Source organism: Theropithecus gelada, chromosome 7a (assembly GCF_003255815.1).
Source record: "Theropithecus gelada isolate Dixy chromosome 7a, Tgel_1.0, whole genome shotgun sequence".
In the NCBI taxonomy this organism is placed as follows: Eukaryota; Metazoa; Chordata; class Mammalia; order Primates; family Cercopithecidae; genus Theropithecus; species Theropithecus gelada.
The window spans coordinates 40,722,549-40,739,644 of record NC_037674.1 but is presented as its reverse complement, the minus strand read 5'-3'; the positions used below and the strand labels follow the sequence as shown (position 1 = coordinate 40,739,644).

General features: G+C 47.4%; 1 protein-coding gene across 3 annotated transcripts in view; it reads left to right on the top strand.

The window, feature by feature from the left end:
* Window positions 1-14,182, top strand: part of PARP16 (poly(ADP-ribose) polymerase family member 16) — a 31,861-nt gene extending 17,679 nt beyond the window's left edge. The window contains exons 2-7 of one of the 3 annotated variants that reach the window (XM_025390841.1): window positions 634-771; window positions 4,636-4,842; window positions 8,722-8,893; window positions 11,246-11,387; window positions 12,028-12,030; window positions 12,732-14,177. In XM_025390841.1, coding sequence (XP_025246626.1) covers window positions 634-771; window positions 4,636-4,842; window positions 8,722-8,893; window positions 11,246-11,387; window positions 12,028-12,030; window positions 12,732-12,867 — 798 coding nt within the window. In that variant the 3' untranslated portion in view covers window positions 12,868-14,177. Of the gene's footprint in view, window positions 1-633; window positions 772-4,635; window positions 4,843-8,721; window positions 8,894-11,245; window positions 11,388-12,027; window positions 12,031-12,731 lie in introns of all 3 variants that reach the window. The other 2 variants (XM_025390840.1, XM_025390842.1) reach the window with 2 other exon arrangements.
* Window positions 14,183-17,096: the final 2,914 nt, after the last annotated feature.

Sequence of the window (17,096 nt, the reverse complement as noted above, 5' to 3'; positions counted from 1 at the left end):
TTCCTGCAGCAGAATGCATCTATCCTAACAGGAAGGGGATAGGTAAAGATTAAACCTCCATCAGCTCAGGTCAGGTTTGGTACCCAAAGAGTTTAAAAAAAAAAAAACCACCACCACCAAGGCTGGGCATGGTGGTTCAGGCCTGTAATCCCAGCACTTTGGGAGGCCGAGGCAGGCAGATCACTTGAAGTCAGGAGCTCGAGAGCCGGCTGGCCAACATGGTGAAACCTCATCTCTACCAAAAAATATGAAAAGTAGACGGGCGTGGTGGCACACGCTTGTAGTCCCAGCTACTCAGGAGGCTGAGGTGGGAGAATTGCTTGAACCCAGGAGGTAGAGGCTGCAATGAGCCAAGATCACACCACTGCTCTCCAGCCTGGGCGACAGAGTGAGACCCTGTCTCAAAAACAAAACAAAACCCCACCAAAAAAAAAAAAAAAAAAAAAAAACCTTTCAGATTTTAGAGCTTGTAAAGTTTATTATTTGGAAAGGGGACTGTAGACCTGTGAATTTCCTCTCAGGAGATCCCTTGAGATGTGCAACGAGTGAACGTTGCCTGCCTTTCCACTAGAGGGCCCCTGACTATCACTGTGTCTGGGATCCTTGCTAATGGAAGTTCTTCTGTTGCTTCAGCTCGCAGATGCCAGCAAGTTACCTAACCTGAAAGAACTTCTCCAGTCCTCTGGAGACAACCACAAACGGGCCTGGGACCTGGTGAGCTGGATTTTATCCTCAAAGATCCTGACAATCCACAGTGCAGGGAAGGCAGAGGTGAGACTTTGTTTCCGTTAGGATCACAGACTTTAGGGGCCTAAGGGCTCTAGGACAGCACTGAATCCAGTGGCTCTGAGACTTCCCTGTGTACCAGTGACCTGGGCAGCTTGAGAATGCAGATTCCTGGTCCTCACCTTTAGACTTTCTATTTCTGTGTCTGGAGTCAGGCCCAGGAACTTTCCCAATGGCTGTACAAAGCTGAGTTCTGTCTCATCTCAGCTGTGTGACCTTGAGTAGGTACCAGGTGCATTTCAGTACCTCCGCTTCCTCATCTGTAAAATCAGGATGATAATAGTATACTTCCCTCAGGGCACTGACTATGAGAATTGAATGAGTTTTCACACTTTGAATAATGCCTAAGGGCACATACTAAGGGCTTGGTATGTGTTGGGATTCACTTTATTTAACAAGCACCGCTGGTAATTCTGATAAGGGTGACCCTGACCATACCTTAAGAAACACTGACCTGGGTCAGTTGTCAGGAGACGGAGTGGCAGAGCTCAGAGGAGTGGAAAACCTCATGCTCTGGGTTCAAATGCCATTTCTATCAAAAAGAGCCTCCTTTTTCCCATTTGTTAATTGAGATACTGATAGTTACCTCCAAGTTGGGCAATGATAAAATGTGTGTCACCCCCCCCAGCACAGTTTCTGTCACGAGTCAGACATTCCATAATTTGGTTTACCTTGCCTGGCTGGGGTCTCCCAGGGACAGGCTGGATGACAAGGACCAGGGTGGAGGACTTGATTCCTGCTCTGGTGCTCTTCCCTTACCCATACCGTTCATCACTTAATTCATTTCAATTTAAGAGTATTCAGTTTTGGCCGGGCGCGGTGGCTCAAGCCTGTAATCCCAGCACTTTGGGAGGCCGAGACGGGCGGATCACAAGGTCAGGAGATCGAGACCATCCTGGCTAACACGGTGAAACCCCGTCTCTACTAAAAAATACAAAAAACTAGCCGGGCGCGGTGGCGGGCACCTGTAGTCCCAGCTACTCGGGAGGCTGAGGCAGGAGAATGGCGTGAACCCGGGAGGCGGAGCTTGCAGTGAGCTGAGATCCGGCCACTGCACTCCAGCCTGGGCGGCAGAGCGAGACTCCGTCTCAAAAAAAAAAAAAGAGTATTCAGTTTTACAAGCTCCTGCCAAAGACACAAATCTTCCATATGTGGCGTAGAATTTGGTACCTTGGATTCTGGTATCTAAGGGACATTCTTCTGTGTTAGATGTTAAAACACCATAAAGAGCCCTGGAGTAGGAGTCAGGAGATCTGTATTCAGGTCCAGGCTGGGTGGCTAATTCCTAGTGAATCTCTGGGTTTCACTGTTGTCATCTGTTGAATTCAAATTTATTCTTTCATTTATTCTTACCTCACTCATAATATGGGCATCAAGCACCTACTAGATGTTGGGTGCTAAAGTAGATAAGGCAGTAAATAGCTCCTAGACTTTTGATTGTGGACCGGTTAAATTTCTGTTAAAATGTGGGATATTGGGACCCAGGATTGACAACTTTTTGTATTGCCCAAGTATGTTAGCCTACCATATATCATCATTTTATAAAAGGATATTATAGCACTAAGAAAGGAGGATGGCCTTGACTTCAGAATAAAGAACTGTTCTTCAAAAGAAAGGTACATGGCAACCTTACATCAATGTATCTGTTATATTGCCCTTATTTTGCTCATTCAGTCATAATCCAGAGAAAACTTTGCCATAGACTGGCTTTGGTCTATGACCTATTTGAAAACCACTGGTGGGCGCGGTGGCTCATGCCTGTAAATCCCTGCACTTTGGGAGGCCGAGGCAGGCGGGTCATGAGGTCAGGAGTTTGAGGCCAGCCTGGCCAACATAGTGGAACCACATCTCTACTAAAAATACAAAAAATGAGCTGGGCATGGTGGCGGGCGCCTGTAATCCCAGCTACTTGGGAGGCTGAGGCAGGAGAATCGCTTGAAGCTGGGAGGTGGAGGTTGCAGTGAGTCGAGATCGCACCACTGCACTCCAGCCTGGGTGACAGTGCGAGACTCTATCTCAAAAAAAAAAAAAGAAAAGAAAAAAAGAAAACCACTAAAATGGGCCAGGTGTGACCCATTGTCTTGGCTTGTCTTGAGTAACTGGTACTATAGGTGTAAGCACTATGGAGAGGAAATTCACAGGTCTACAGTCCCCATTCCAAATAATACTAAACTCTACAAGATCATGCCTGTAATTCCAGCACTTTGGGAGGCCGAGGCAGGTGGATCACTTGAGGCCAGGAGTTCGAGACCAGCCTGGCCAACATGTTGAAACCTCGTCTCTAATAAAAATACAAAAATTAGCCAGGCATTGTGGCACATGCCTGTAATTCCAGCTACTTGGGAGGTTGAGGCAGGAGAATCGCTTGAACCTGGGGGGTGGAGGCTGCAGTGAGCCGAGATGGCGCCACTGCACTCTAGGCTGAGAGAGAGACTGAGACTCTATCTCAAAAAAAAAAAAAGAAAAAAACCACTTAAATAGACTAGGGGCAGTGGCTTGCGCCTGTAATCCTAGTACTTTGGGAGGCTGAGGTGGGAGTATTGCTTGAGCCTGGGAGTTCAAGACCAGCCTGGGCAACATAGCAAGACCCTCTCTCTATGAAAAAATTAAGAATTAGTTGCACATAATGGTTGTACCTATAGTCCCAGCTACTCAAGAAACTGAAGATAGAGGATTGCTCGAACCCAGGAGTTCAAGGCTGCAATGAGCTATGATCGCACCGCTGCACTCCAGCCTGGGCGACAGAGCCAGATCCTGTCTCAAAAACAACAGCAACAAATGCTGATTGCTTCTCATGATTTTGTGGATTGGTTGGGTGGTTCTGGGCTTGGCTGGATGAGCTAGGGTGGCCTCACTTACATTTCTGGGGCTTCAGCTGGGATGGCCACCATGCTGGAAGCCTTCCTCTGTGACGCTCATACGCCATAGGAGACAAGCCAGGACAATGGTGAGGGGTTCTCAGCAGCAAACAAGGAAGGACAAGCCCTTCTCAAGTCTGTGTTTGCCATATATATGTTAATGTTCCATTGGCCAAAGCAAGTCACATGGCCAAGCACAGTTTCAAGTGTAGAGAAGTAAGTTCCATCTCTTGATGGGATCTTGATAGAATCCCACCTGCAAAATCACATTGCAGAGGGGTGCATGGACAAGGATGAGAGGGAATTTTTACAATAATCATGAGATTATTGTAAAAATGGAATGCAGGAAATAGATGTAAAATTGTTAGGAAAATTAGAAGTGATCTCCACTTAGAAGGAGCAATTCATGCTTCTCAGCCTCCTGTAGGGGAAAATATTATTATTTATTATTATTTTTTTAGATGGAGTTTCACTTTTGTTGCCCAGTCTGGAGTGCAGTGACGTGATGTCGGCTCACTGCAACCTCCACCTCCTGGGTTCAAGTGATTCTTGTGCCTCAGCCTCCCAAGTAGCTGGGACTAAAGGGCTGAGACTAAATAGCTGGGACTATTTGGGACTATAAAGTCCCAAGTAGCTGGGACTAAAATTAGCCACCACACCTGGCTAATTTTGTATTTTTAGCAGAGATGGGGTTCACTATGTTGGTCAGGCTGGTCTCAAACTCCTGACCTCAGATGATCCACCTGCCTCGGCCTCCCAAAGTGTTGGGATTACAGGCATGAGCCACCGCACCCGGCCGGGAAAAAATGTTATTAAAGGAAAGCAGTCTTGTGCTATAAGCTCTGAGTTTGCTTATGTCTCTATCCTCGTGAAACCTGTTGTTCTCATGAGCAGAGTCTATGGGAGTTAAGCCTGAGGGTTTAGGGGGCTATTTTTGCAGCACATTTACCAGCTCCCCAAATAAAATTTTGACCCTCTTCATGTTTTCAAGTTTGAAAAGATCCAAAAGCTGACTGGGGCTCCTCACACGCCTGTTCCCGCACCGGACTTCCTGTTTGAAATTGAGTACTTTGACCCAGCCAACGCCAAATTTTATGAGACCAAAGGAGAACGAGACCTAATATATGCCTTTCATGGTAGTCGCCTAGAAAACTTCCATTCCATTATCCACAATGGCCTGCACTGCCATCTGAACAAGGTGGGGCCTAAGGGACACCCTGCTGATGTGGGGAAGTAGGGATGGAGGTGGGAGAGTGGGGAGGGGGAGATTCAGAACCCTAGGAGTTTGCAGGTGGGGGGGGTGGGTAGGTTTACTAACACCTTCTGGCTCAAAATGTGGTCTGCAGACCAGCAGTAGCAGCATCACCTGGAAGCCTGTGAAAATGCAAAACTTGGGCACACTCTAGACCTTCTGAATCAGAACCTGCATTTTAACAAGATCTCTAGGTGATTCCTGCACTGGTTATAGTTTGAGAAGCATCGATTTAAAGATAGTTCCCGACCTTGGCTGCATATTTAGAATCACTCGGGGAGCTTTTAAAAGTCCCAGATGCCAGGCCGGGCTTGGTGGCTCACGCCTGTAATCCCAGCACTTTGGGAGGCTGAGGGAGTTCAAGACTAGCCTGGCCAACGTGGTGAAACCCCATCTCTAATAAAAATACAAAAGTTAGCCAGGCATGGTGGTGGGTGCCTGTAGTCCCAGCTACTCAGGAGGCTGAGGCAGGAGAATCGCTTGAACCTGAGAGGCAGAGGTGGCAGTGAACTGAGATTGTGGCATTGCACTCCAGCCTAGGTGACAGAGCGAGACTCCATCTCAAAAAAAAATAAAAAATAAAAAATCCCAGATGCCTAGCTGCATCCCAGACCGATTAAATCAGAATCTCCGAGTGGAGCACAGGCATCAGTTGCTTCAAAAGCTCTCCAGGTGATCCCAATGTGTAGCCAACCCTAGCTCCTCTGTGTGTTCCCTGGACCAGCAGCATCTTCATCACCTGGTAGCTTGTTGGAAGTGCAAATCTCAAGCCCCAGACCACCTGAACGGAATCCACACTTTAACAAGGTCCCCAGGTGATTTGTATGCACACTGAAGTTTGAGAAGCACTTTCCTTGGGGGCCACACTCCGGGAAATCAGCCCTTGGAGAAACCGAAGGATATGCCAAGATGCACTGAGCAGAGGTCCTTTCCCTCCTGGCTTGAGCTTCTTTTGTCCCATTTTTATGAGTCAAAACAGAGTCACCTACCCACTTCTCTGCAGGCCTTTATTTTACCCTTCAGGCATAGGAGGAGCATTAGAGACAGACCCTGGAGCTACAGAGACCTATTTAGCAACTCTATGGCCCTGAGGTAAATTAAACTCTCTGAGCCTCAGGTTCTTCATCTGTGAAAAAGGACACCATTACCCTCCTTCTCATATGTCAGAGGATTGAAACAGTTCATATATGCAAAGGGCTCTTTGTGTACTAAGTACCAAGGAAGAGGTTGCTGCTTTTATATGCTGATGGATGGGCACCTAGGGTAGTTGGAGGAGCTTCAGGCCTTTCCCCCAGTCATGGCAGTATCTGCCTTGTCTGTGACGAGTTGGCTCCATGAGCCATGGGCTCAGTTGTGGCTGCTGCCGCCCTGAGACTGGAGACATTTCCCTGTTGTATCTGATTAATGTCGTTGGGTTTTGCTAAGGATGACGGGCTTGTTAGTGTAAAAGGATGACAGTTAGTCACTGTCTCTCAGTCCACCACTGGCTCTCAGTGTACCATTATGTCCAGGGTACTGGAATCCAGGGGGCTTCCCCATTACACTGGTACTGGCCTGGAAAAGTTGCCTGCGGATTACACTCTTGTACACTAAACCTTCATTTCAGTGCCCCAAGGAGTTTGCTGCTTACAGGCATCTTATAAAAATGCTTTGGTAAAGCATATCAATCCTCTTATGGCCTCCTCTGCCTGGGTTTTCAATGAAGGGCTTGCTTGAGGGAGTCCATCTGCCAGTTGATACTGATACTGTTTTCATGGCAGAGATACACCGAGCTTCCCACTCTTGTGCACCACTGCTCATGGCAGCCTTGCATGGGGTTCTCAAGGAAGGGTGAACACATGATGGCATAAGCAGAGAATGGATGTGGGGTCAGATCAGAGGGCGTCCAGTGTCATTGGAGAAGGTCTGTGTCAGCTTTTGAGAGATGGAGACCCTGCCTAACTTGGCAAAGAGCTTCCCAAAGGCCAAGCAAAGGTTTGTTTCATTTCTCCTAAGCTTCATTTAATAGATTTAGGATTTTGGAAGCCTGGTGCCACTGAAAAGAACATTTCTCAATTCCAGAGCATAAGATATTCTTTTTTTTTTTTTTTTTTTTTTTTTTTTGAGACGGAGTCTCGCTCTGTCGCCCAGGCTGAAGTGCAGTGGCCGGATCTCAGCTCACTGCAAGCTCCGCCTCCCGGGTTCATGCCATTCTCCTGTCTCAGCCTCCTGAGTAGCTGGAACTACAGGCGCCCGCCACCTCGCCCGGCTAGTTTTTTGTGTATTTTAGTAGAGACGGGGTTTCACCGTGTTAGCCAGGATGGTCTCGATCTCCTGACCTCGTGATCCGCCCGTCTCGGCCTCCCAAAGTGCTGGGATTACAGGCTTGAGCCACCGCGCCCGGCCAAGATGTTCTTCTGTGAGCTATTCAAGTCCGCTTATCATCTTGAGATACTGATCGTGTGGCCCAGGGATAGCAGATGAATTTCAACTTGAGTGTCAGTGTCCATTCATTGGTAGCAGCTACCTGGAATGTTCAGTTGAGGATTCTGGATCATTAGGAATAAGTGCCATGCTTGATATTACTGTGTTGGAGATTGTGGTTGACTATTGGTCATCTACCATGGGCAAAGATGTGTTCACTATGCCTGCTGTAGCCTCAAGTTACAGGTCCTTCACCTGGCATGCTTCCTCATGGAGGGCACCACTAGGGAGATGCTGCCTAGATTTTTAGATGTTTTCTTGGTCAACACCAATACAAAGAGTAAGACGTACCTTGCCCTGCATGTAGGCCTCCCTCATTTGGTTGTAGTTTCTGGTCTAAGAGATTCATTTCTTTTTTTTTTTTTTTTTTTTGAGACGGAGTCTCGCTCTGCCGCCCAGGCTGGAGTGCTGTGGCCGGATCTCAGCTCACTGCAAGCTCCGCCTCCCGGGTTTACCCCATTCTCCTGCCTCAGCCTCCCGAGTAGCTGGGACTACAGGCGCCCGCCACCTCGCCCGGCTAGTTTTTTGTATTTTTTTAGTAGAGACGGGGTTTCACCGTGTTAGCCAGGATGGTATCAATCTCCTGACCTCGTGATCCACCTGTCTCGGCCTCCCAAAGTGCTGGGATTACAGGCTTGAGCCACCGCGCCCAGCCTGAGACTAATTTCTAATGTGTTTATTTTTAATTTTTGTTTTTCTTTATTTGTGAGAGACTCATTTATTTTCCAAGTAATGACTCAGATTACCTCCCTTCTCAGGTGGGACCCCTTCCCTGTACCTAAGGGTGTGACTTTGCATTTCAAGCCCATCAGAGTAACCATGCTTACTGCATTCATGTAACAGGAATTACTTTATATACTAGAACATAAAAGCCTGCAATGGAGTACTGGCCCCTCATTTATTTACATGTGCCAGGTGTCCCACTCTTTTATGTATATTGCCTCATTTAATCCTCACTGGCAACCTTGTAAAGGAGCTACTAGTAACATTATTTTGTAGATCTAGAAACTGAGACACAGAGAGTTTATATAACTTGCCACTTGCTGGAGGATTCAAACCGAGGTCGGTTTGGATGCTTATACCTATGCTTTTCTCACTCAGCCTTGACCACAAGGAACTGCTAGTTTGCCAGGCCAGATGGCCAAATCCACAATCAGTTAAACTGTTGTCAGGCAGGAATGTGTTTAGTAATAACCCTAAGATGATATCACAGGATTATTTGATCCTGTGTCTTGTTGGGGGACAAAGGTGGGGGTTATAAATTCTGTGTTTACAACTCTTGAAAAGAGACCTGTGTCGTCTTGTCGTGCCACTGTACATTCACCCATCTGTGTTTCTTTTCCATTGGCCTTGCTATTGCAGACATCCTTGTTCGGAGAGGGGACCTACCTCACCAGTGACTTGAGCCTGGCCCTCATATACAGCCCCCACGGCCACGGGTGGCAGCACAGCCTCCTTGGCCCCATCCTTAGCTGTGTGGCCGTGTGTGAGGTCATTGACCATCCGGACGTCAAGTGCCAAACCAAGAAGAAGGGTGAGTGAGCACTTGGCCCAGACCTGGGTTACAGGCCTCTGTTGGGTGTGCAGGCTCTTGCTGGCCCAGCTGTTGGGTAGAGCACCCATTGCATGCCCAAGGGTTGGGTTGGATCCAGGGCAGTGCCGGACAGAGTCCTGCCCAGGGAGTGAGCAGTTTTCTTAGAGATTGAACACACAATGGAGACCATTCGCTACAAGGGGGTAGGTAGGGGGTGCCAGGTAAGGAGGCTGATGAGGTCCACAGAGACAGCTCAGAGGAAGTGGTAATCATGGTGGGTCCAAACAGCCAGGGAAAGCTTTGCGGGAGGAGGAGAGATTTTATGTTTTTAAAAAAGTGAATGATGAGGCCAGAGCATGGGCCCCTTGAAGGTAGGAATGAGGTCTCATTCATTCTTGGGCACCTGGTATCAGCAGAAAGCCTTGGTACGTACTTGATATTCAATAAATATTTGCTAAATGAAGCAAAGGGCGCTGGGTCCAGACCCTCCAATCTACACTGGCGTGTGCCAGAGCCCTCCAGGATGTGAAGGGCAGCCAAGGCGCTGGGGAGTCCTGGGCTCTCCAGAGTGATGACTAGCCAGCTACCTCCTCCCACTCCCCTACTGTGTCCCTGAGACTGTTCGCCTTGTCTCCCCCCACCACTGTGTGGCTCTCCTCAAAGGCAGAAGAGTTACAGAACTGTCATTCCAGTCTCCAGAGCTGGCTTATTGGGGCCAGGCACGGTGGCTCACGCCTGTAATCCCAGCACTTTGGGAGGCCAAGTTGGGCGGATCACCTGAGGTCAGAAGTTCGTGACCAACCTGGCCAATGTGGTGAAACACCCTCTCTACTAAAATAAAAACATGAGCTGGGTGTGGTGGCATGTGCCTGTGGTCCCAGCTACTTGGGAGACTGAGGCATGAAACTCACTTGATCCCAGGAGGCAGAGGTTGCAGTGAGCCAAGATTGTGCCACTGCACTCTAGCCTGGGCAACAGAGCAAGACTTCAAAAAAAAAAAAAGAAAGATCTGGCTTGTTGGTTCCAAGAGAATTCAGAAAAGTGTTCTGGCCTCTAATGTAAAACAACTGGAATTCTGAGATGCAGGCCCAGGTCTGACACCACCCTCCAAACCAGACGGCATGGATATTTGCATTTATAATTCTTAGGAAGTTTGCAAACCGTGACATTAAACAACAAAATCTTCCAACCTCTGCTGTCACGCAGCTTTGGTCGTCTTTGTTTTTTGTAGAGCTTTTTTGTGTTATTAAAAGAAAAGGGTTATTTGTTTGTTTTAAAACAAGTCTTGGTATGAAGGGTGGAAGATAAATGTTCTAAGAACCTCAAATCCAGAATGGTTCATTTAAAATGCCTGTTAAGGCCAGGTGCAGTGGCTCACGCCTGTAATCCCAGCACTTTGGGAGGCTGAGGCAGGCCAATCACCTGAGGTGTCAGGAGTTTGAGACCAGCCTGGCCAACATGGTGAAAACCCGTTTCTTTTTTTTTTTTTTGAGACAGAGTTTCGTTCTGTCACCCAGGCTGGAGTGCAGTGGCCGGATCTCAGCTCACTGCAAGCTCCGCCTCCCGGGTTCATGCCATTCTCCTGCCTCAGCCTCCCGAGTAGCTGGGACGACAGGCGCCCGCCACCTCGCCTGGCTAGTTTTTTGTATTTTTTTTAGTAGAGACGGGGTTTTACCATGTTAGCCAGGATGGTCTCGATCTCCTGACCTTGTGATCCGCCCGTCTCGGCCTCCCAAAGTGCTGGGATTACAGGCTTGAGCCACCGCGCCTGGCCGAAACCCCGTTTCTACTGAAAATAAAAAAATTAGCCGGGAGTGGTGGCAGGCGCCTGTAATCCCAGCTTCTTGGAAGGCTGAGGCACAAGAATTGCTTGAACCTGGGAGGTGGATGTTGTAGTAAGCCGAGACTGCGATGTTGCACTCCAGCCTGGACAACAAAAGCGAGACTCCATCTCAAAAAGAAAAAAAAAAGATATATATATATATATATGTATAAAATGCTGTTAAGAAGCGTGTTCAGATCAAGTCCTGTTCCTAGCTCCCAGTCCCAGCGTATTTCTTTGCTATGGCCATCAATTTGCTTCTTCCTTCTGCTCTCCCCACTCAGTTGAGCTTTGTTTTTTCTTCCTTCTTTCTCTTATATTTTCCTACTCCTTTTTTCTGCCTCCCATTTGCCTGCCTGCCAGATTCTCTAGTTTTTTCAGTGCTGCTTTATGCACACACAGGTCTGTTCCTCAGCCTGCCAGGCCTTCTTCCCCCTCAGCACCAGGAGGCTTGACTTACTTCTATTCATAATGTGCTTCCTTAGTTCTATTTCCCCCCAGTGAAGGTGTGTTTTACTCTCCTTATTCAGATTCCAAGGAGATAGACCGCAGACGAGCGAGAATCAAACATAGTGAAGGGGGAGACATCCCCCCCAAGTACTTTGTGGTCACCAATAACCAGCTCCTGCGAGTGAAGTACCTCCTGGTGTATTCACAGAAGCCACCCAAGAGGTAAGGTCCAGGAGAACAACTAATGGCTGTATTCAGAGTGCTGACTTTCTTAGTTGTTGTAGGTATCAGCCTCCCCTCCCCCAGCTTTAGACTTCCGCTAGGGGTTAAGTATGTAAAGCACCATGCTGGACACAGTGAGGGGTGAGAGATAAGAGCTGAAGAAGATGTGGTCTCGACCCTAAGAGGACTATATTCCAGTGAGAAGAGAGAAAGATTGGTAAACACAAATAGCATGAGGGACTGACTGAGTCCAAATTGGCTGCCCTAAACAGTGTGGCCCCTTAGCCACTAGGCCCATGATTGCAGTCTGAGACCCACCGATGAGGTTAAGCTGAGAGGCAGGGCAGTAACTGGACACTGGGTGGGATTGTGCACAGGCTGGCTCAGTAGCTTCCCACAGTGGCTGCTGAACCACCGACTGCCCCTCTCTGGACCTGAGATGCTTCATCTTTATCTCTAAAATGAGAGCATTGAACTCAATAGCAGATGTGGGCCTTCAGACCTTATCAGCTTTGGCGGATGCCTAGTTCCATCTCTGCAGTGTGGGAGTATGTGTGGGGCTCACCAGGGTTTGGGGCCACTCTTGAGATTTTGTTGCATTGTTGGAATCCATGCTGGTGCTTCTTGCAGGGGCCAGCAGCAGGTGAGTAGATATGACAGGAGAAGGGGTCACTTTAAATAATCCCCACTCCTGCTTGTACACACCAGTGGTTTCCATACTTCCAGACTTCATAAACCAGTAAAGTCTCCTCTAGACCCCTGCCCAAATTTGGGAAATCGACATAAGTTGCCTGGGTCTGGGTGACATCATGCTTTGGTTTAAAATCATCTGACTTTTTATCCTTGAAAATTCCATTCCTTTCCCACTTCTCCCTGGAGCCTCTCTTTAGTACACACTTGGGTGGTTTAGATCATCTCCTAGTGGGCCAAAGAGGATTTCCCCAGCTTGGATTTATATCTGCATGTGTCTAAAAGTGAAAAGACTTTAGCTAAATAACCTGCCACCTGCCATCATCTGGGCAGACACCCTGAGCTAGGTCATTGTTATAGATATCAAGATGGGTTGTAAATGGTAAAAGAGGAGCTGCAAATGGGAAGATCAGGATGAGCTCATTGCATAGCTGTCTTTGCGCATTTAGAAAATATCCTGTTGAAAGGCGTGTCAGTGCCCGGGCAAACAGCCCTAGGTTTCTTGAGCGAGGAGGCACGAAGCTTCATTTCATGGCTCAGGCAGAGGATGAAATTCATCATTTTGTCTTCTTTGAGCCAGACTTGTAGTACACACTTAAAAAAAAAGTGTTTTTCTCTTTTTGCCAACACCACTCTTTTTTCCCTCTTAAACAGGGCTTCGAGCCAGCTCTCCTGGTTTTCCAGCCATTGGTTTACCGTCATGATATCCCTGTATCTGCTGCTGCTGCTCATAGTGAGTGTCATCAACTCCTCTGCTTTCCAACACTTTTGGAATCGTGCAAAAAGATAATCTTTCTGGGCCTGGTGTGAGGGCTACCTCAACTATGTGCCTTATGGTAACTTGTTCTGTACCTCCTATGCCTCATGTCCAGCTGGGTTGAGCCTAGGGGCCAACAGTTGGGGAACCACAGGACAATTTTCGTATGTCCTAAATGTATCGATTGCCTTTGATGATGTTCCTAGCCACACTCCAGTCAACGGGGACTACTAGTCCCTCACTCTTAGGTTTTAGGGGAGCGCTTCCATCTGCTCCTTCTTAAACTGTCCTAGGGAGTTGGCTTTTCAGCCAGGGCCAAAGGAAAAAGCCCTGCTGCATTTAAAAACAAAGTGTCCAAGCTGTCAGTGGTGTGTTTACAATCTCTGCTGGCGGAGGTTGGCCCTTTCTCTAATGCCTTCTGGAAGGCGGAAAATGTGGGAACTATAAATCACTAGGCGGTTGCCTTGTTTTGACTTGAGACACCCAAGAGGAACAGTCATGTTTCTCATAAAAATCAGTGGGATCGTTTTTGAATTCCATCAGCCTTTGTATGTGAGTGCAAAACATTTTAACAGTTTTCTCAAATCAACAAACAGCCTTCTCCTAGAGCTGTACCTCCCCGCCTCCCCAAAAAACTATGGATGGGAAAGAAAGGAGTTAGGGGCCTGACAAAAAATACAGACTGAATGAGCAACTCAAGTCATCTTTTTCTAAAAATTACCAACTGCTGATTACAGCTGAAATGGAACCAAGTGTTTGTTTTCTGATTTTTTTTTTTTTAATAGCTGTTTGACAAATTAGTCTTTGTGAGCTGAGTAAAAGGGGAAATTTCTAAACCTAGTGCACTGTTTGGCCAGTGTCCACAGCCTCTTTCCTGGCTGTGTTTTAGAGAAAGGGATTTGAACTATAGGCTTGCCTCCTGTTCTCATTCTCACAAAGCTGCCTTGACTGTGGCCTGCAACCACGAGTGCCATGCTTTCAGGCCTTCTGTGGCCAACTGGCCTTCGAGATAGAGGCCTGCCTCAGTGTGCCACAGAACCATGTGAATGGAGCCTCCTTCAGAGGGGGTCACAGGTCTTTGGGACTCAACCTGGGCTTTAATGTGTAGGAAAAGCCTTCTGGCCACCCAGAGAGCCAGAGCCCTGCTTGCTGTATTCTCTGCTCCCTTCTTCCTGCTGGGTTTTAGCCATAATAGAGCCCTGTACAATTTGGGAGTGAGATTTCTGCAAAGAAGGTGAAAAATAATTTTTCTATAATTTGTAAAGTTGTGAAAGAGCCACTACCACAGTTTTTACATTGATTATTGGAACATTTCAAAATAAATAAAGATATTTTCTTAATGATTTAAGTTGCCTTTGTGAATGCTTTCAGCCTCAGCATGAGTCTGCCCTGTATGCCTTATCGTTAAAAACCTTATCTTCCATCCTTCCTTGTTCAAACTAGCTTTTTGCTGGAGAGCATATATCACCAGGATATGATATCTAGGAGGTGTTGGATTTCTACTTAACGACTTAACAAACTGAGTACCTACTGTATGCTAGGCACTAGGAATATGAGCAGGATCAAAGTCAGAAAGCCCCTGCTTTCACAGAGCTGCCAGCCTGGCAAGGTGGGCAGATGGACAAACATTTCAAGAGTGAAGTTGGGAGTTTATGGTATTATAAAGTTGAGGGAAATACTTGGCAAGAAGTCCTAACATGGTCTAGGGTCAGAAAATACTCAGGTGACACATGTAACATTGCAAGGCACCTTACTATACTGATCAATTTTCACAATAGGCCTTATCCACTTTTTTTTTTTTTTTTTTGAGACGGAGTCTCGCTCTGTCACCCAGGCTGAAGTGCAGTGGTGCGATCTTGGCTCACTGCAACCTCTGCCTCCCGGGTTCAAGCAGTTTTCCTGCCTTAGCCTCCCTGTAGCTGGGATTACAGGCACACGCCACCATGCCTGGCTAATTTTTGTATTTTTATTTTCTTTCTTTTTTTTTTTTTTTTTTGAGATGGAATCTCACTCTGTCACCCAGGCTAGAGTGCAGTGGTGCAATCTCGGCTAACTGCAACCTCCGGCTCACTGCAACCTCTGCCTCCTGGGTTCAAGCGATTCTCCTGCCTTAGCCTCCTGAGTAGCTGGGATTATAGGCACATGCCACCGCACTCGGCTAATTTTTGTGTTTTTAGTAGAGATAGGGTTTTTCCATGTTGGCCAGGCTGGTCATGACCTCCTGGCCTCAAGTGATCTGCTCACCTTGGCCTCCCAAAGTACTGGGATTACAGGTGTGAGCCACCATGCCTGGCCATTTTTATATTTTTAGTAGAGACATGGTTTTGCCTTGTTGACCAGGCTGGTCTCGAACTTCTGACCTCAAGTGATCCACCCTCAGCCTCCCAATTACAGGTGTGAGCCACCATGTCCAGCCAGTCCCAGAGAATTTAATAGCTTGCCCAAGGTTTTATTGCTAGGATGTGGCAGAGCGGGGAGTTGAACCTGGCAGACTGATTTCAGTGTCAATCACATAACCAGTCTCCTTCCCCCAGAGGAATTGGTTCTAGGCTAAACAGTGGAGGAAAAATGTTTCAGGCAGTAGGAACAGCACATGCAAAGACCTGAAGTTCTTGGAGAAGCTAAAAGCAGGCGGGTTGTAAAGGAAGAGGCAGTGATGAGAAATCAGGCTGAAGATGTAGGCAGGGACCAGATCTTGAAAGACTTTAAAAACTGTGGGCAGAGGAAAGCTATTAGAAGGTTCTAAGCAAGGAAATGATGAGATACGGTTTTTAGAAGATTCACTGTAGCTGGTGGTTGGAGAACAGATCTAGGATTACTTTGAGGATTAAAAGGATTGGGCCGGGCGCGGTGGCTCAAGCCTGTAATCCCAGCACTTTGGGAGGCCGAGACGGGTGGATCACGAGGTCAGGAGATCGAGACCATCCTGGCTGACACGGTGAAACTCCGTCTCTACTAAAAAAGACAGAAAACTAGCCGGGCGAGGTGGCGGGCGCCTGTAGTCCCAGCTGCTCGGGAGGCTGAGGCAGGAGAATGGCGTGAACCCAGGAGGCGGAGCTTGCAGTGAGCTGAGATCCGGCCACTGCATTACAGCCTGGGCGGCAGAGCGAGACTCCGTCTCAAAAAAAAAAAAAGGATTGATGCTTTTGTAGTGCCCAGTGCAGAGTAAATCACTGATAAGTATCAGTTGCTGCTATTATTATTACTTATTTTTAAGGGCCCAACAGAGCAGAGAGCCTGCAAAGGAGACAGTAGTAGTGACCAGAGAAATAGGAGGAGACTGAGATAGCAAAGTGTCATGGAAGCCAAAGAGGAGGGCTAGATGAGCAGTGTCAAAAGGTGCTGAGAAACCAGGGTTATACCTGAAAAGTGTCTGTTGGATTTACTGGATTGGAGATATTGGCAAACTCAGCAGGAACAGTTTCAGTGGAGTTCAGTATAGGGGATGTGGACAAAGTCAGACTGCATAGATGGGAAGTTTTTGCAGTTTCCAGGAATTCTCTGCTCCCCGAGACCTGGCCATATGTCTCAAGTGAAGAACCCCTGCTTTGGCTTGACTCTGCTGTCACATTAGCTTACTTCTAGAGAGCAGGGCTGAGGAGTGGGCCTCTCATTCTGGCAATATTTGTTTCAAACCTAGCCTTGTCTTTTTTTTCTGAATTTTCTGCTCCACCCCATATATCCCACCTCCAACCCTCCTCCCCGCAAAAAGAAGAAATGGTAACGCAATACCTGATATGACTGTGGGCACAGAGGATACATAAAGAATTGTCTTGCCCTCCAGGAGCTCCAGGGTTAGTGGAGGGACATGAGGTAGCAGGTACGTTTTGATATAGGGGAAGGAAAACTCTGGAGTCTAGAGGGTTTGAGTGGGCAGGAGGGAAGACTAGGGCAGGGCCACATTATGACTTCCATGGGTCCTGGGCACTTTTGCCTTTCTGGGCCCCCTTTCCTCCATAAAAAACTCTTTAAAATTATATTTTATTACTGCATTGATATAAAGATGAATATATTAATATGTACTAAACCATTTTCTTCCACTTAAAAGTTTTTTTCTTCTAATTTTAAAAGAAGTCAAAACATTTTTGCAATGTGGGCCTTAGGCACTGTGCCTCCTCTGTCTAATGGATGAGTTAGCGCTGGACTAGTGTACTAGGGGATAGCGTGAGACCTCTGGGTACCTGGGAATGGAGAAGCAGGAAGGAGACAAGCCCTACACAAGACTGAACATTCTATTTAGCACCAACCCTAAATCTCAGGGA